General features: G+C 47.3%; 2 protein-coding genes across 2 annotated transcripts; one reads left to right on the top strand and one right to left on the bottom strand.

Annotated features, from left to right (window-relative positions):
• Positions 1-788: 788 nt before the first annotated feature.
• Positions 789-3,364, bottom strand: LOC127337169 (uncharacterized). Its single transcript, XM_051364103.1, has one exon. The coding sequence runs from the start codon at positions 3,318-3,320 to the stop codon at positions 978-980; it is 2,343 nt and encodes a 780-aa protein (XP_051220063.1). The 5' UTR covers positions 3,321-3,364; the 3' UTR covers positions 789-977.
• Positions 3,365-14,557: 11,193 nt separating this feature from the next.
• Positions 14,558-19,435, top strand: LOC127337170 (plastid division protein CDP1, chloroplastic). Its single transcript, XM_051364104.2, has 12 exons — positions 14,558-14,907; positions 15,564-15,677; positions 15,781-15,918; positions 16,394-16,498; positions 16,594-16,716; positions 16,796-17,164; positions 17,257-17,352; positions 17,422-17,547; positions 17,687-17,752; positions 17,838-18,578; positions 18,669-18,862; positions 18,954-19,435. The coding sequence occupies exons 1-12, from the start codon at positions 14,662-14,664 to the stop codon at positions 19,036-19,038; spliced, it is 2,403 nt and encodes an 800-aa protein (XP_051220064.1). The 5' UTR covers positions 14,558-14,661; the 3' UTR covers positions 19,039-19,435.
• Positions 19,436-19,720: the final 285 nt, after the last annotated feature.

Here is a 19,720-nt window from a genome sequence, read left to right on the forward strand (position 1 = left end):
TGAAGTGTTATATATGAAAGTTTATCGGGAAAATGTGAAGAAACATTTTTGTTTATGCACGCATGGATGACAGGAGGTTGATTTAAGTTTCAATATGCATAGTGCATGAAATCCTTCGGTGATATCTCAAAAGTAAAACCAAACGTAGTTGTGACTGGAGTCAAATTGTCATCTCTTTGCGATGACGTTTATGGTATCTTTGGCGAACACAAAACTTTTCATAATGATAGCTGAGATACCAGAGTGGTATTTTCTAAGATACTAATCTTGCCCTCATATTCAGTGGATGTAGACATAGTGATCTTATTGGATGTGAGAGGTATCTCATGGTGTCTTTCAAGGAGTGAAACAAACCGATAGATACCATCCAAACTGAGCGTCCTTGCATTGGTACAAAATTGAACTGATCTTGCAAGCTTACCCGCATGGGTTCTATTCTACAAGAACCCCGTTGTGGCATCTTATCCCACTAGGCAACGCATCCCTGTATTTTTCATTTCCACGCGACACACATCGTGGTATTACACTTTAATTTGGTCACTTGCGAAGATCCCCATGTTCTCTTGCTTAAGTGGTGTATCTTGACTCTCCTACATGGGGAAAGAGACTTTCCTAGAAGCTTTTGTTGATTTTCCAAGTGTTTCTAGAACTTGGTGAAAATAAGTTTACTGATACTAAAAAATGGGGTATTATAATCCACAATAATATATCAAACATACTCTAATACAAAAAAATCAAGGTAAATGAAACAAAATCGTAAATACCACAATAATATATCAAACATAGTCTAATACAAAAATCATGGTAAATGAAACAAAATCGTAAATGAAATAAAATCAATGTTACAAAACTCAATAAACTAAACCATATGAAATCAAAATAAGAAAAAAAAATGCACACAATGAGTCAAGACAATAAAAATACCACAAGCAAGGACCATCCATAAATAGATATATCTGGAGTTTCTGTCGGACCTCTCAACTTTGGCCCGGCTGCACTGCGAGATGGGTGGCCATGCGGTATAAGCCAATATGTGTGGCTAGGGCCCAAAGCATGGTGACAAACTCACCTCCTTGTACTAGCACCTTTTGGTGCCCTTTGATACGATCCTCATCACTCGATGGCGCCACATAGACGACAAGCTCCGTCCATAGGTCGGCCAACATCTTCCACACAGCTCCTTGGTCGTTATTCGCAACTACTACTAGTGCTTTAGCCAGTGTTGCCCCATTCTTCACCATCTTCTTTTCTGTCCAGATTCCCTGTGCTAGCCCAGTTTCCATAATCTTGTCGACCCGGAAACGCCGACGTGTAAAGTAGTACTCCCCGCACCCGAGCTTGGCCTTGAGCTCCTCCTTGACAACTTCAAAGACAGCCTCGGTCTTCTCCTCGTTGTCCGGTAGCAGTTCCGGGTGGAAGGCCACTAGGTATGCGCAGTACTTGGACAACGTTGTCGCAGCTTTGCACATGGCTGCCCCGTCCTTGCTCTTAGGTGGGCACCTATCCTCAAAGAGGCTGGTGGCGATGTGCCAGGTGAGGATGACCTCGGAAATGCTCTTACTCTCGCACGCCCATGAGAGACTGGACATGTGATTCTTCTGCAATGCGGACTTTCCATTGGTAAGACCATGGTCATGATCATGTGCCAAGAGGTATTCCTTGATGGAATGCTTCACTTTGGTCGGCACGGGCACAGTTCGCACCATCAAGGAAAGTGTGGTCGGTACCCCAAATATGACTGGCCAACGAAGGTTCAACACAGAGAACTGCCTAAAGCAAACACTCTCATGGCTCATCTTGCTCCGAAGCCACATGAGACGACGGAAGGTGCCAGTAATGGTTGGGCTCACACGCCATCTGGGATTGGATGCGTAGTTCCCGATAAGCGATATCATGAACCAGTTGGAGAGGAGGAAGACAACGAACTCCCAAATTTCCTCATAGAAGAAGATGATGAAAAGAAGACATGTGATGGAGAGGTCTACCAAGGAGAAAAAGGTTGGGGGTGATGTTCTAGCGCCATCCAGGAGGCATCTGGCCAGTGTTGGTAGGCCAGACTGTAGGGCGAAGTTGTCAGTGTGGATGCTATGGAACGCATAGCTCACGTCCCCATAGCCACAAAGAATGACCGTCATGAGGCAAAGGCCAAACACGGCGATAGGGAGCAACAAGTAGTTTGCGAGTAAGAAGAGGGGGCTGGCCATGACAACTGGGACGACGGAGTGGTAGTACTCACAAAGAAAGTTGAGCTCGTCGTTCATTAATTGGAACAGTGCCTCCTCTGAGCCCTCGCCATTCTTGCACCTGCATAGGCCTCTGAAGATGAGGTTCTTGCAGTCGCGGGCTTCCTCTTCCTTGATCTCTTCCAGGTGTTGGAGCCTTCGCCGGAGCAGCTTAAAGAGTGCAAAAGAGAGGCAGAGCCTCCTGAGACGTTGATCACCGTCGAAGTCGATGAAGGTCCGGTCACTCTCGTAGTCGTTGTCTAGCTGCCAGATTTTACTGACAGTGATGGCACTAGCAGGACCATCCAAGTCCAAGTTCAACTCATAGCCATCTGCCGTGGCTTCCTTCACCATGTAACCTTCCCCTGTCACAATGTAGTTGCACCTCTTCAATAGCTCTTCTCCAGAGAGCAGCGGCGCAGCAGCGCCCTCCACATCGATGGCCCGTTGGTCAGCTTTGAGCATCTGCGCCATGTAGGAGGTAATAAGCCGGGCGTTCTTGCCATGGACGTACGAGCGTTTTGCGACCTCGGTGAAGGCAATCCTTTGCACCACCTTGATAGCGCAAAGGATCCAGAGGATGGCGAACACCGCCTTCCGCCCAGCACTCCGGATGTTGAAGAAGACGAGGCTGCCCAGCCACACGACGCGGCCGGCGCGCTGGATGGTGCCCGAGTATCCCCGCCACCGGATGTCGTCCACCTTCTTGCGGAGTAGCTCCACGAGAAGCATCCATATAAGGATGAGTCCCGCCCGTAGGGAGAAGTCCTTCGCGCCTGTGGAGGCCGAGTGTGATGACATCATCGTCATGGCGGCGCCGGCGTTCTTTGCCTCGGAGAAGAGGTAGGACATGACGGGGAGGAAGAGCGAGAGCGCTGAGGTGAGCACGAGGCGCACCTTGGGGTCCAAGATGGCGCTCACGTCGGAGAGGCCGCTGAAGAGGTTGAGGTTGAAGAAGAGGCCGACGAGGACGAACATGATGACGGAGGCGGACACCATGGAGGCCTCATTGCTCTTGTCGGTGTAGGACGAGGTCAGGTTGGTGATGTATGACTGGATGGATGGATCATTGCACGTGACATTTTGTTGGAGTACCATACTTGTTGTTGGCCAGCAGCTTCCAGTAGCTCAGCTTAGTTACCATACATACACTACGATGATTTTTTGTGAAGCAACAAGGTCAATATCAGGTAGCTATATGCTATGACGGAGAAGAGCATCACGTACGTCCCAAGTTTCCTTTTTGTACCAAAAAGGCGACATTGATTAAGCAAGAATTAAGTACCATGCATGATCCTCAAAGTGAAAGCACAAGATGATAGGACTGGTCCTCCATCCCGACAGCACAAGATGCTAAACTTGCTACGCTAAAAACAAGGTACGAATATTTCCGCGACAAACCTGACACAGCATCGAACATAAGTTGTGCTCACTCCAGGTATGTACTGGCGTACTGCTTGTTGAATACTCACGTATGTAAGGCTGGACACGAGCTGGCTCGGCCAGGCTCAGTCCGAGCTGCTGTTTTGGCTCGCCCTTTTTCAGCTCGGCTCGGGCCAGGTCATTGGCGCTGTGACGAGGAAAAATGAGCTCAGCTCGAGCATTGCAGAAGCTCGATGTGGCTCGGACTAGCTCGCTAGCTAGGCGCATGTAGTGCCTACTCCCAGGCAGGCTCCACGGTGGAGGACCATGGGTTGGAGACTTGGAGGTGACCAAGCGGCGAGCATTGGGCGTGTGCTTGTGGCGCGACCTTGACCATGCCCATGAGCGACCTTATTAGTCGCGGGCAGGGCATAGGTACAGACTTTGTACCCATGGGTCGCTCGATGGGTCACCCGATTAGCTGACAGGTGAGCCCTCGTATACGAGACGGCACCACGGTAGCGTGATTTGGAGCTCACCTGGCCCAAGGCCAAGGCCAAGGCCTAGATCCGTCCTTCCACTTCAACGCCCACACTCATGCTCTCACGGACGCTCCCGTAGTCCCACTCCCTAGCGTGATGCTTTGCTCCCAGATGCGCCGTCCAGCATATCTACCAGTCCCAATGCCCCCTCACCCCCTCTAGACAGAGGCACAGAGCATACCAGCAAGGAGTCCGATGGCGCCATCCCGCTACCCCACTGGCGGCGCTCATCTCTACAGACGACGCCACGTTTCTCCACGGACGATGCACTCCCGCTACTCCACAGACCCAAGGACGACCTATTTATTTGTGTAATCGTGTGCTAGAGTTAGACTATTACTTAATTTGAACTATTACTGTCCGTGCGATACTAGTACTAATCTGTGTGGTTGTGGCCTGCTAGGCTGCTACTTATTTATGTGACTACCTATATGTATGTGGGATACATTTGAACACTTGAAAATGTCAATGTGTTGTGCTTGGTAATCTAAAAGTGTTGCTATTAGATGTGTTATCTGCCTTGTCGGGTCCGGTAACCCGTGGGGTTTGGGCATTGGTCAGATCTCAGAGCCATGGGCAGGGTCGTGGGTAGAGGCCCTCACCCATTTATTAATCGTGCATGGGTCTAGGAGAGCTCGACCCGCCCAAACCCAACCCATTGCCCAGCTTGAGTTGGAGCGGTCAAACGTCCAGCGCTGCGAGTGGAGATGCTCTTACATCTTATGAAGTCAGGAAGGCTAGCTACTCATGACACAACAGAATTTCCCAAATGAGTGAAAGAGTACTACAAATTCATGTAATTAGTACTTGTGATAGACCATAAATATCAATCGGAGCAACAAATGGAGTATATATAGTGGAGGACAATGTTGCTGTGAAACTGCAGCTGCGGTTAGAGCACAGACTCGAGGTTCCGGTATTCATAGATGAATGTTCTCGTCTTGTGCTTGACCATCTGCAGCTTTTCTTTATTTCCCTGTCCGTTGACAATCTCCACACCAGTGAGGACGGCTGCCATGTCAACAAGGTCGTCCGCTTCGAAGGGAGACCCATCGTAGATGGAAAACCATTTGGTGATGCAGAACCTGTAGTTCCCCAGGTAGAGCAGGCTGCTGTCCATGAGCGACCACGAACATCTGTCCTGATGCGGCGAGCACAAGCCTCGCCACTGGAGCAGAACCTTGGGCGGCGCATCGGCACCCTGGAGAGGAGGAGACGGGAGGTCGAGCGCAATGAGATTGTCAGGGTTGTCGTCATGGAAGCCAAAGTAGAGGTTGTAGAGCTCGGGGACTTGCAGGGCACGTCCGACGAACGGCAGCTTCCAGGTGCCGGCCTTGGTCCACTCGTGGCTGTCGGTGTGGAAGCAGTAGGTGCCAAAGGCACCAAAGAAACAATGGTCTTGCCGTCGGGGAGCAGCGTGTGGGACAGGATGGCCCGGTTTTGTTCGCCATTATTTAAGTAGGGTGGGCCTGGCAGGTGGAGCCAGCGCCAAGCCATGACATGCGGAGCGTCGCAGTAGACTAGAGACTTGAAGCTGCCGGAGTTGGGCCCGTTGATGGCGTAGAGAGCGTCGGGGCGAACGGCCTTGTTGGGGTTAGTGACGCACAAGGAGATGGGGATAAACCACTTGACACCGTTGTTGATGGAGGGCAGAATCTCGGTGGAGTCGTCTTGGGCGTCGTACAAGAGGGTGCCCCCGCCTGAGTCGGCCACGACGACCTTGCTGCCAGCGAGCCCGTAGAAAGGCAGGAAAGCCAGCGTTGAGTCGAGCACGCGGGATGATCTGAACCTCATCAGCGGCGAGGGAAGATCCAGCGTGCTCTCGTCCATCTTCTTGTCTCTTCCCCGCCGCCTCTGCTGCGAATCTTGCGCCACTGCCTCCTTGGCGGAGGAGTAGAAGAGGTTCTCCTCGGGCTTCATGCGGCTCAGCCAGTAGGAGCCGCCCGCCCGCATGTCCATCATCACCAGGTTCAGGAACCGCCGCTGCATCGTCTCCCAGCTAGCTACTTCAACATCCCAAAGTACAAACGAAAATTTCAATACACAAATTTAACCTACAGCAGACATGCAGATCGGATCAAGGCTTACCTTTGGATGTTGAGCTTGCATGTGCTTCTAAAGAAATAAATATTTTCTCGTATCAAATGGGTATTTGCTTCATGGACAAAACATATTAATTTGAAAATTACATGGTTTACAATGATCAGTAATAAACATGGCTACTTGCTTCCTGCAGCAGCACATGAATGCCGCCACCCTCGGTGAATTACATTTTTTTTAAAGACGAGTAACGACAAATGATTTCAATGGTTATGCTACTTGCTTTCTGCTCTCCCCGTTTGCTTCCACACAACAAAAGGAGACTGCATACACCACCAGGTGATGGTGACAATATGCTTCCTTTCATCGTCGTCCTACTTCATTCGGTCTTGGGTGATGCGCCCTTCTGGCTGTAGCCGTGCTTCCTTCATATGATGTTAATGCTACTTTCCAATGATGGTCGTGCTTCCTTGTGAGTTGAGAAAGCGCAAATACCTAGTAGAACATACCCAACCATCAGTCAATAACGATTTTTCTACAATCATCCTCAAGTCCATCCACTACATCCCTCAAATGAGCCCACACACAACTAGTCATCATCATTGAATCTTGATCAGCATCACTCATGATTTTCGTATGCGCGTTCTGCAAAAGATATCATAGCATGATACCAATGTGAGATTGTAGAAACTATGTAAAATCAAACATTTTGTACTTATGAAACATACACATCAAATTTGTTTCTATGCAGCATATTAATATGGGAGCATGGAAAATAGAAGCATCGGATCTGTTTGTATGCATCATACTGAAATCTATGTAGAAGCGGATAGATTTGAAAAGTAGAATATACAATGGTTGCTTCCATTTTATCCGGATATGTATCATCGTCAATGTCTAATTTTTGAGAAACATGGTAAACATGAAGAATGAATACAAATCTTGTTGGATATGTGCCCTAGTGGCAAATAAATAAATATGGTTTCCTTTATCATATCTATGTTTGTTCATAGTAAGTTTTATGCCACGCTATAACTGTATTAGCGGAAACATTAATGCACGTGCGGTATGTGTAAACAAAACTCCGTCCCTATTAATATAATAGTCCATTGATTAATAAGATGGTCAAGGTTTCCTGATCATGCAACTAAGTAGTCATTAATAATGGAGCCATGTTAGTGAACATGATGGAAACAGATCCATTAGGTATTGCAATGTGATCAAGTCATAAAGTTCAGCATTATGATACTGTCATGAGATATTGTAACCTAATCCTTAGACCGTGAGACTATATTTAATCGCTATCACTTGCAGCTGCTTTGATATCATCAACCGCTATTTTGTAACAGGGTAGTCACAAAGGTGGTACTCAAGTATGACAATGGGAAGGGTTGAGGCATATGAGTCAAGAGCGGAATTTGTACAATCATGTGATGGATAGATACGACAATGGGCCCACTCGGTATTATCATATCAACACCGCTTGCAAGCAAGTGACTAGGTCACATAATAATGAGTTGAATTGTGTTTGTCAGTAACGAGATAGAACAAAGGTATAGCGGATACCGAAGATCAAAGTCTCGGACAAACAAAGGTATCGTGTTACAAAAGGAATAGGACTCGATGTTGAGGTTCAAACGATAAACTTAATTCGTGGTTATAGGGACCTTTATTATGGTTTCAGAACCCCCAATTGACATTATTTGGAGAGTCGTCTCGATCATATCTACGCATTCCCGAACCCATAGGGTGGCACACTTAAGGGTATACTCCGCTTCGAGATTGATTCGGTATTGTTCGAGAATAGGAAGAGAACACCAGAATTTTTCCGGAGGTGAATCGGAATAAGTTCCAGGGTTAATGAATAGTCCAAAGACTTAAATATATGATGATTATTTAATTATATGAATTGAATGATTAAATAAAAAATAAAAGGGGCACCCTAATTGGGCCACCATTGGGCATCCCAATAAGGGGGCCAATCGGGCCGCATGAGGGGAGGGAGGGGGCCGGCCTGGTGGGGCCGGGGATCCCCAACCCTAACCCTAGGGTGGCGACAGGGAGGGGCGGTGGCTGCCCTTGGTGGCCTCCCTTTCCTCCCCTTACCCCTATATAAAGAGCCCCAAGGTCTCTCCCTCATTCATCCCCTCATTGAGTTCTCTCTCCCCCCTCTCCTCTCTCTCACATGTGCTCCTGGAGTTTGGAGTGTACATGAGACTGGAGTATTCTCCTCCAACTGCACGCTGTCATGCTGCTAAAACACCGGTCCGAATCTCCTTTTTTGCTGCACCGCTGGACCGGAGCACGGGAGACGTCTATACACCGTATGTGTGTAGAACAGTGGAGCCGCGACACTTGGAGCGCTTCATTGTTGGACTTCTTCACGACCTTGAGGTCGACATCGACGTACAACTTCATCGACAAACGTTCATTATGAATGTTATGCTTTTCGATCTTCAAGGGTATGAACACCGATCCCCTCCATTGCGTTACATCTCCATATAATAGATCTTGGCTATATCGTTATGTCGTAGGATTTTTTTTTTGCATCGGAACCCAACAATGGTACCAGAGCGATCTATGCGTAGATGTATATGTACGGCTAGAACACATAGCAATATGTGGGCATTGATTCTCCAATTGTTACCCTCTTAAGTGCGATTGCTCATCACCGCGGCATTGTTTGATGAAGCGGCCTCGACCAACCTCACGCGTACACTTACGCGAAACTGGTTTTGCACTTGACATGTATTTTACTGTATACATATATTTAAATTTAGGTAAATCTATGACATAATTTTATAGATGGAGGGGACACATTTTTTTAAGTGAGAAAATAACTTGATATTTGAGCCTCTACTTTCTAAGGTATTTTACAATGGATGTTTCTAAACGCAATATCCTACATATTTTCCTTATGTGGCACCACATTAAATGATGAAAGATAGTAATGTTGTATCTTAACTACTAACATACAACACTTGCACATATGCCATGGATTAAAAAAACATTAGTAGCCTAATCACATACATGCATAGCCCAAAAGTTATTAAATTTAGATACAACACTACTAAAAAACAATGCATTGGGATACTTGTCTAACATACATGTCTACCTATAATAACGCGCTAAAAAGCAATAGTATCTCCGTTCCAAAGTTTAAGGCTTACATTATTTTTAGGAAGTCAAACTATGTCAAGTTTGACCAAATTTTTACCAAAATCATTAAAATGTAAAATTTCAATATCATTAGATAGATAATAAAACATATTTTTATATGGTATCTACAAAATATCATATTTGTTGAGATTTTTCAAAAATTTCTGTCAAACTTTACTTGGTTTAACTTTCTTTAAATGCCTTAATCACGGAGGTAGTACATTGTGAAAAACCTAAATTTCCAGGTAAGTTTTAGAATTCCATGCTGGTGTGATGTCTGACATAAATGTGACCTCTTCTTTGAGACTCCATCCTTGGATCACGAAATGGTACGCAATTGGGATTTGAGAACGGATATAGCCAGGTTATGAAAATCCAGTGGCTACAAACACCCGAGGAAACAAAAGCAAGCAAGAGGGGTGCTTTCATAGCAAAGCACGTACATTATATACAAAATAAAGACGATGGGACACATGCCAGCGCGTGGTCCACATGTGGTATTACAGGCAGACACATCGCCCTCTATCATCAAAGATCGATCGAGCGCACTTGAGCTAGGTCCACGCCTCCACGGAAGATAACCTCTCGATCCATCTCGCACGCACCCTCCTCCGGTCCGCTCTCCCTCTTCGCCTCGAGTCCTAGACGATGCTCACTGGCGGTTTCTCCCTTTATTATAGTGCGAAATTATTGGTATTTTGGGATATTTTGTGAAACACTGAAACCTACAATAACTAATGATCTTTATTAAACATCAAAACTAAAACTGTACAAAACATTTTTTCCAAACAAATATCATTTTCACTTCAGCGCTACAAATGAATCTTTATTAATAATAAATATGGGAATCGTACGACAAATCATACCTTAATACAATTGAGGATTTTTATTTATTAATGCTGCTAGAAATACAAAGATAAAGCGAGAGAGATGAAGAACTTCTTCCACGAGTTAGACTAGTGTTTCTCTATCTTGGGGATTAGGCGCGGTGCGCCGATATTTCACTCACTACACGGTCAACCAAATGGTCATGCATCATTTCCCGAGAAGCTTAAGCACGTGTTTTTTCATCCCCAGAACTGGGCATGGAGGTTTCCCCGGCAACCAAACAAGCCCTAATTGCAACATGAAAAATTCTTTGAGCTAGGGGGGCATGCCCCCCTGGCTCAACAAAATCTATGCAAGCCGATCCTAGCCACAACATTATACCCATTTCTCCTCCCCTTTTTCATCCCCGCCCACGGTCCTAGCTCAGCCAACCACACCATGGAAAACACCACCCAGAGTCAGCCACCTCCTGCCATCGCGTAGGACGTGTAGAACTGCGCGCCCTGCCTGGCGTGCCCTCCTTGCCTGGCGTGCCCTCTCTGCCCGTCCAATCTTCCATGCCCTCCGAATCCCCCCTTCCCAATTCCTCCTCCATGCCAGTTGAATCCCTCCTTCCCAAGTCTTCCTCCCACTGTGGTCATCGTCATCCCACAGATTCAGAACCAGGCTCCAGCAGGTCCCTTTGGAACATTCCTCCTTACCGCTCTCCCACCGCCGCTAGCTGTACTTGAACATGCGTCTCATGTATCTTCATGGATCGAGCGCAAGAGCAAGAATCTTCGACCAACCGTCCTATCTTTGTATTCTTCCGTACAACTAACCCCATTATGAAAACATTATTTGAGCTATGGCCGGGGGGGGGGGGGGGGGATGGCCCCTGCCCCAACAAATCTCTTCCACTATATAGTACTCGACGTCCCTGAGATGCAGAACCAAGCCCCAGCAAGTCCGTTTCAGTTCATGTTAATGTGTCAGAACAATTCCAGACATGTAGTTGTGCTTGAGTTTCAGTTCCCGGAGTTCTACGTCCCAAGCGCGCCGTCGACAGCTGGCTGCCCGGCGTGCCCGGTGTGCCAGCCGCCGCCCCCGTGCTCTCCGGCGCCGGACACCAGCAACAGCACCAGCACGATCGTCGTCATCGCCACCGTCGCCTCCGCCATCGCCTCCGCCATCGCGGCGATCATCATGCTGGTCCTCCGGTGCCGTCGTCGCCACGACGACGACTCCACCGACGTGGAGTCCGCGACGGTGTCCCGCTCCTGCTCCTACAGGTCGTCGTCGGCCTCATCGTCGGCCGCGTAGGCGGCTCATGCTCGTCCGCCTGCGCATCTGTAAATAGTCGCCACATAGTTGTCATTGAGTTTCAGTTCATGTTAATGTGTCAGAACAATTCCAGACATGTAGTAGTTGTCCTTGAGTTTCAGTTGTTGTTGAGTTTCAGTTCATCGTCTTCTGGTCAGTACAGTTTCAGTTGGCTTGTGATGACTTATGAGTATTATTATTATATAAGCTGACCCCATCTGCTGAATTCTCAACGATTTAAGATTTAGATACTGTTCACAGTTGCTTTTCATCCAATTAAACTTTGACGCGTGGGATCCTCCTAGCTGAGTTCCACCAAGGCTTTCGTTCCTTTTTTATTTTTTGCCGGTCAAAGCGGCGCACTACCCAATCTCCATCCTGCAAATTTATTCTCTTCTTCTGGAACCCCAAACCTAGCGGGCCGTCCTCTCCCTCCCTGGCCGCCGTGCCTGTGGCAGATAGCTCTCCTGCCCGTCGTCGCAGGCGGCCGTCCCGGTGCAGGTGTGCTGCGAATGCACCTGGCCGATGCCACCTCCATGCCTCCCGATGGCCTGCCCGATGAGGCTGCCCTGCAACGGGCCAGGCCCGAGCAACGCCAACACGGGCCTCTCGGTGCACGGCGTCGATGGGCTCATCGGAGGCCTCGTCATCTTCTTCCTCTCCATCGTGGGCGTCCGTTCATACTTTGGCTGGTTCCGCCGCAAGCCGGCACCCCCGCCATGTACGCCCTGCCTGCCCAATCCACCTTGCTCACCCAATCCGCCGTGCCCAACTCCTCCTCCCTGAACTTTTGAGCTACGGCGGCGAGAGGGGGGGGGGGGGGGGCATGCCCCCCCTGCCCCAACAAATCTCTTGCACTATATGACACTTGCCGTAACTCAGATGTAATGTTTTCTGTGTTGTAAGTATGATATTTCACGGTACCCATTGTCCGGGCAGTCTTCATGTATGCACATTTACCATCAACCATCAAATTAGCAAAGTACGAACAGATGAAATATTGGATTATTTAGACTTTGGAGTTGAGGTGAGAACAAAGGAAACGTTGAAGCTCAAGTTTTGAGACACTAGAGCTTAGCAGTTTCACGTTGCCTAATTAATGGCCCTAGTTAGTTGCTAGGAGCCGACTCCGGGTCCTTCACGGCAATCAGAGCAGGCTAGATTCTTAAAAATTACGACTATTGAATACGAACCTGACGTAGTGTAGACATAGAGAGGAGGAGCTATGATGGGTGTAATGTATGCGGCTCATGTTTGGATTCTTACCAGCATTAGCATAATGATGAATTGATGATGTGTTCTTGAGTTGGTCACATTCCAACTCATTTATTAGCTATCCAAATCGAGTGCTTGAATAGCATAACTTATGGTTGTTGGGTTAATCTGCAATTCTGGAATGGATAGGTGATGTACATCATACATGTTCTGCGGTGATAATGATACCAACAGTACCATGGTATCTCTTCCTCAATACACTAGTAAGTACCACCGACAGCACTGATCTTCCTTCCTTTCCGTCTCAAAACAGAAGGAGTTCCTCATCAGCGTGCTGCTCACCATCCTCGGCTACATCCCCGGCATCATCTACGCCGTCTACGTGCTCGTCTCACGCAGCGACGAGCAGCCCCAGGGCGACTACTATGCCGCCGTTGCTTGATTAGCCCGCTGTAATGGCTCTGTAACGCAAGAGGCTTCTTGTATCGTGATTGCAGGGTTGCTTGAGAGGGATATCTTTGACCTCTTCCTCCCTGAGTTCGATAAACCTTGGGTGATCCACTTAAGGGAAACTTGCTGCTGTTCTACAAACCTTTGCTCTTGGAGGCCCAACACTGTCTACAGAAATAGAAGCGTGCGTAGACATCAGTCCCTTTGGAACATTCCTCCTTACCGCTCTCCCACCGCCGCTAGCTGTACTTGAACATGCGTCTCATGTATCTTCATGGATCGAGCGCAAGAGCAAGAATCTTCGACCAACCGTCCTATCTTTGTATTCTTCCGTACAACTAACCCCATTATGAAAACATTATTTGAGCTATGGCGGGGGGGGGGGGGGGATGGCCCCTGCCCCAACAAATCTCTTCCACTATATAGTACTCGACGTCCCTGAGATGCAGAACCAAGCCCCAGCAAGTCCGTTTCAGTTCATGTTAATGTGTCAGAACAATTCCAGACATCGCCGCCGCCGCCTCCGCCATCGCGACGATCATCATGCTGGTCCTCCGGTGCCGTCGTCGCCACGACGACGACTCCACCGACGTGGAGTCCACGACGGTGTCCCGCTCCTGCTCCTACAGGTCGTCGTCGGCCGCGTAGGCGGCTCATGCTCGTCCGCCTGCTCATGTGTAATTAGTCGCCACGTAGTTGTCATTGAGTTTCAGTTCATGTTAATGTGTCAGAACAATTCCAGACATGTAGTAGTTGTCCTTGAGTTTCAGTTGTTCTTGAGTTCCAGTTCATCGTCTTCTGGCCAGTACAGTTTCAGTTGGCTTGTGATGACTTATGAGTATTATTATTATTATTATATAAGCTGACCCCATCTGCTGAATTCTCAACGATTTAAGATTTAGATACTGTTCACAGTTGCTTTTCACCCAATTAAACTTTGACGCGTGGGATCCTCCTTGCTCACCCAATCCGCCGTGCCCAACTCCTCCTCCCTGAACTTTTGAGCTACGGCGGGGAGCGGGGGGGGGGGGCATGCCCCCCCTGCCCCAACAAACAAATCTCTTCCACTATATGACACTTGCCGTAACTCAGATGTAGTAATGTTTTGTGTGTTGTTGTAAGTACGATATTTCACGGTACCCATTGTCCGGGCAGTCTTCATGTATGCACATTTACCATCAACCATCAATCAAATTAGCAAAGTATGAACGGATGAAATATTGGATTATTTAGACTCTGGAGTTGAGGCGAGAACAAAGGAAACGTTGAAGCTCAAGTTTTGTGTGCAGTATATGTTGAGACACTAGATCTTAGCAGTTTCACGTTGCCTAATTAATGGCCCTAGTTAGTTGCTAATGCATAGTACATGTCAGCGCCTGGAGTGGTGTTACTGTTACACACCTGGTCCACGGAAGGAAAACCCACCCGATCCATCTCTCCTCTTTATTCCCACTTCCGCATGGAGGCGCGCGCTCCGGAGAGTCGGCACGGCTAGGTCTGCCGCCGCCCCCCACTCCACTCCACTCCACTCCCCGCCGGCCATGGCGATGCCCACGGTGGCCGCGGCGCTGCTCCACCCCGCGCTCGCGGCCGCGTCCCCCTCCCCGCCCCGCCGCGCGGGCCTCCTCGTCGCCGGCGGCAATGCCTCCGTCGGAATCCACCCGGCGGGCGCGCGGCGAGGGGCGGCGGTGCGCGCGAGGGTGGCGGCGCCGGCCGTGGCCGCGGCCGAGGGGTCCACCAGGCAGGACGCGCCGCCCGCGGTCGAGATCCCCGTCACGTGCTACCAGGTGAGTCAGCCCGTTCCCTGCCCGCGATTTCGAATTCCCCGAAATGCGGCCATGCGGCTCCGCATCTGCCGCTGCTCGATCTGGGCTGGGTCGAGCTCCTTCCAGTCCAGCCCCCTTGGTGCGGCTGCTGCGGGTTAACTGCGGATTTTGCCATCGTAATTCAAACCTATCCCGTCAGGGCCCCATTGAAAATCTGCACCTGTAGAGCTCGTTCAAGCCCTGTTCAGTTGATGCAGATACGGATTAATTAATGATTTTACCCTCGTAAATTGAAACTCATTAAATCCAGGCGCCATTGGAATTTTGCGCCGGTAATTTTACTACATGCTTCCCTGGAGAGGTTCCCAGATTTAGTACCTTTACAGTTACAGGTCAATTGGTCAAAAGGGATGGGAGCATGTGGCTTCCTTTTCATGACCCATCTGTCTGATCTGGGTTATGCTGGGGGTTTCTACCTGGAACAGACAATGTCGTCCCAGGTCCATAGAGTTGATACGGTTACGGGTTAATTATGGCTTGTATACTCGTAGTTTGACACCTTTTTTTGGAGTGTATTGTCGTGGATAGGTTCCAAGATTTCGTACTTTTTCCAGGTCAAAAGTGGCTTCAGCATGTGGTTTCCTTTTAATGACACGTATGTCCAAATGACCATGCAGATCCTAGGTGTTACAGAGAAGGCCGAGAAAGACGAGATCGTCAAGTCAGCAATTGAACTGAAGAAATCAGAGATCGAGGATGGGTACACCGAAGAGGTGTCTGCTTGCAGACAGGTTGCTCACTGAATTCGTTGGATATAGCTTTGCTTGGTTAATTTGGTGGAGGGAATGCAGCAGCATCGTGGTTTTTAATGTTTGCGTGCTGCTTCTCTGGCAGGCTCTGCTGGTGGATGTGAGAGACAAGCTTCTCTTCGAACAAGAGTATGCAGGGAGCAAAAGGGCCAAGGTTCCGCCCAGATCCTCTCTTCACATACCTTGGAGTTGGCTGCCTGCTGCCTTGTGTGTCTTGCAGGAGGTAATGTGTAACATAAACAAACTCTAGTGTCATAAGATTCATACATACCAACGGGGGACTGTTGCCATGTTTGGTTGGTTTAAACTTGGTTTCGGCTTTTCACATCTATATTGCATCGGATAGTCACTATCATGGCATGCTCTGTTCTCTAAAATCTACCAATACAGTAAATATTTAGTGCAGTCGGCTTGAAAAGTTACAGAGTGTTTATAATTTATTTGTGGTTTCTTGAAGCCTAATAAACCAAAATCATGACAATTTTATGGTCAATGCCTGTATTATTAATGTAAGGAATATGTAGATACTGAATTATTCCCATCATTCAGGTTAGGTAGGTTTAAAGCACTGAAATGCGATTGATGATCAGTTTGAGGCTTTGTGAGATTTTTTGTGGTTTGTGAGATTTTTGTGGTTATGTATCGGCCTATTTGTTTATTGTCAGTGTAAGATACCACATGACAAGTATTCTTTGCAGGTTGGAGAAGAGAAGCTGGTTTTGGACATTGGTCAGGCAGCTCTACGACGCCCTGATTCCAAGCCATATGCTCACGATGTACTTCTTGCAATGGCACTTGCTGAAGTAAGTACTACACAAGATTAAAGAAACGTAGCTGTTTAGTACAATGCTTATCACGTCTTCGGTAATTTTGAAAAATTCAATGTATTTGCCTGTAGTGCTCCATTGCAAAAGCTAGCTTTGAAAAAAGTAAAGTATCTCTTGGCTTTGAGGCTCTAGCACGTGCTCAGTATCTTTTGAGGAAAAAACCCTCTTTGGAGAAGATGCCCCTTCTCGAGCAGGTAACATGTTGTTGCTTTCACCTTACAGATCTTCTCACATATGAGATCTTGTAATAACTTCTCTTGTTGGGTGAACTAGATAGAAGAATCACTTGAAGAGCTTGCACCTGCTTGCACTTTAGAGCTTCTAAGCCTGCCTCGTACACCTGAAAATTCTGAACGCAGGCGAGGTGCTATTGCAGCTCTCTGTGAATTGCTTGGACAGGGCCTCGATGTTGAATCATCTTGTAGAGTTCATGATTGGCCTTATTTCTTGAGCCAAGCAATGGAAAAGTTATTAGCCACTGAAATTGTGGATCTACTTTCTTGGGACTCTTTGGCTACAACTCGTAAAAACAAAAAGTCATTAGAGTCTCAGAGCCAACGGGTGGTAGTTGACTTCAACTGCTTCTACAGGGCAATGCTTGCACACCTTGCATTTGGATTTGCAACCCGGCAGACTGAGTTGGTACTTTTTTTTTCTCCTACTCGTATCCTATAGAAACCGAATCATACTGTTTTTTGGTTTTGCATTCTTTAATTTACATTGCCTCTGTGCAGATCAGTAAAGCGAAAACCATCTGCGAATGTTTAGTTGCATCTGAGAACACAGACCTGAAATTTGAGGAATCTTTTTGCTCGTACCTTCTTGGAGAGGTGACAAGCTAATCTCAATTTCATTAAATTTACTTAGGCACATTACTAGGACTAAAGGCTAGCTCTCAGGAATCTGGGACCACAGTTTTTGAAAAGCTTCAGCAGCTTCAAAGTAATGGAAGTTCAAATTCAAGGAATTACGGGTTATCTAAAAAGAAAGACAGCAGTGACAAGGTTACTGTGAACCAATCACTGGTATGCTACATTTTTTATGCTATGTTTCAGAGCAAATAAGTTCTATTATGCTAGAGTGTATAGTATATTTGTCGGAAGTTATACTGTGCCTGTATTTCTGTTAAAACTTTCTCATGTCAGACAAATATGCCATTACCAGGAACTGTGGCTGAAGGATGTGGCACTCTCTCGTTTTGCAGATACAAGAGACTGCCCTTCATCTTTGGTTTGTGCCATGCTATTCGTTGTAATCAAACCCCTCATAAAATTATCTATGGATTAATTTGAATATCGTCATCATCTTATGACAGGCCAACTTCTTTGGAGCTCCGAAGCGCATCATTAGTTCTTCCAAGCAGAAACTAGGAGCTACAAGAGTAGTCTTTCTGAGCTCTCAGACGTCCTCTAATGCCTCCCCAAGCAACAGAACTTCAGGGCAGCAGAATCCAAGATTAAATTCTACCAGCCATCTCGGGGAAGCTGTAAAGCAACTTGCACCAACCACTCTGGGAGGCCATTCACCAATCGAAAAGCCAGCAAATGGTTTAAGTACAACATCAGTTCCTCTGAAGCGCAATCCTGGATCCCATCCTGTAAGAACCTTGGAATCATGGGGCTTGACTGTGGATGTTATAGGAAAAGTCGCATATACTGCACTCCTGGGCTTTGCCCTGTTTGGTACTCTAAAACTGCTCAGATTTCAGTCTGGGTACACAAAACCTGCCTCCTCAACTAGAGAATCTGCAGCCACACCTTCTCTGAACGAAGCATCTCCATCAGAAGGTTCTTATATCAGCAGCAGCGTCAGGAAACAATTTCAGAAGCTGTCAAAAATGCTTTGGTTGACCAGTAGGCTCCATTCGACAAGTGAAGTAAGTGATCCATCTCCTGGTTCTAGTGATGTGTCCGCTGTAGCTTCTGTGGAAAGGATGTCTCTTCAAGAAGCAGAAGCACTTGTGAAGCAGTGGCAAGATATCAAATCTGAAGCTCTCGGCCCTGACTATCAAATTGATATGCTCCCTGAGATCCTCGATGGCTCAATGCTGTCAAAGGTAAGTTCCTCTTGTTAAGCACATGTAGTGGTATATGGCTAGTTCATGCATAATTGTGCATAATCAAATACCATTTCCTGTGTTGAGCAGTGGCAAGATTTAGCTTTGTTAGCAAAGGATCAGTCCTGTTACTGGAGATTCGTTCTGTTGAATCTCTCTGTTGCTCGAGCTGAGATACTGCTGGATGAGGCTGGTGATGGTGAAGTAGCAGAAATTGATGCTGTGCTCGAGGAAGCTGCTGAGCTCGTCGATGACTGCCAGCCCAAGAAACCTAGTTATTACAGGTACTTCAAAACATGCCATTGCTGTTGATCACTGCTCCCATTCTTCTCTAAAATGACTATGGTACTGACAATTCAACGGTTGTAATTGCAGTACTTACGAAGTTCAGTACACACTGAGGAGGCAGGAGGATAGATCATGGAAGATCTGCGAGGCCGTTGTCCGGGACCTGACGTGACTTCCTCCAAAAGGGATGGCTAATGCAACAACTGCAAGGTTGCAGGGCGAAGTTCCAACATATTCGAAATACATAGGTTACTCATAGGTTACATTTGGATCAGTTTGAAGCTTTGAACCGATTCGAGCACGTGCAACAGTTTGGTGAGCTCCATTGGGATGCCCGACCTCGCTGCTCATGGTGATCTTCAGCATCAGGATCTGACACGGTGCTACGTTAGTACAGATGCTAACTTTCTGCTGATATCGCATATATAGCTTTTACTTCTTTCCCACTTGGCCATTAGTTTACGACAGTTTCTTTCTTGGGAGTGTGACCGTGCGAGTACATCACATCCACATGTAACTGAACCACATCCACATGTTCATTGTTCGGAATTCAAATGCAGTTTCCTACATTTTTCCAGTGTTTAACGGCGAGCATCTGATTTCCGCAAATATGTCTGAATTCAGAATCGTTTGAATTTTAACCTTCTGTTGAGGCTCCACATACTTGTTTCAACTCTGATCCGTGTTCGATACTTTCAGAGTCCGAACTCCGCAAATGTGTCATGTGTTCTTCAGATACACGCGTTTGAACAGATTCCTATCCTCAACCACTGCATAGAAGCTGTGTTCTCCTATGACTATGAGTGGCAGTCTGTTTTCCTACTGGTGTAAAAAAATACTCCTCCATTCACTAA

This window comes from Lolium perenne, chromosome 2 (genome assembly GCF_019359855.2).
Source record: "Lolium perenne isolate Kyuss_39 chromosome 2, Kyuss_2.0, whole genome shotgun sequence".
Taxonomy (NCBI): domain Eukaryota; kingdom Viridiplantae; phylum Streptophyta; class Magnoliopsida; order Poales; family Poaceae; genus Lolium; species Lolium perenne.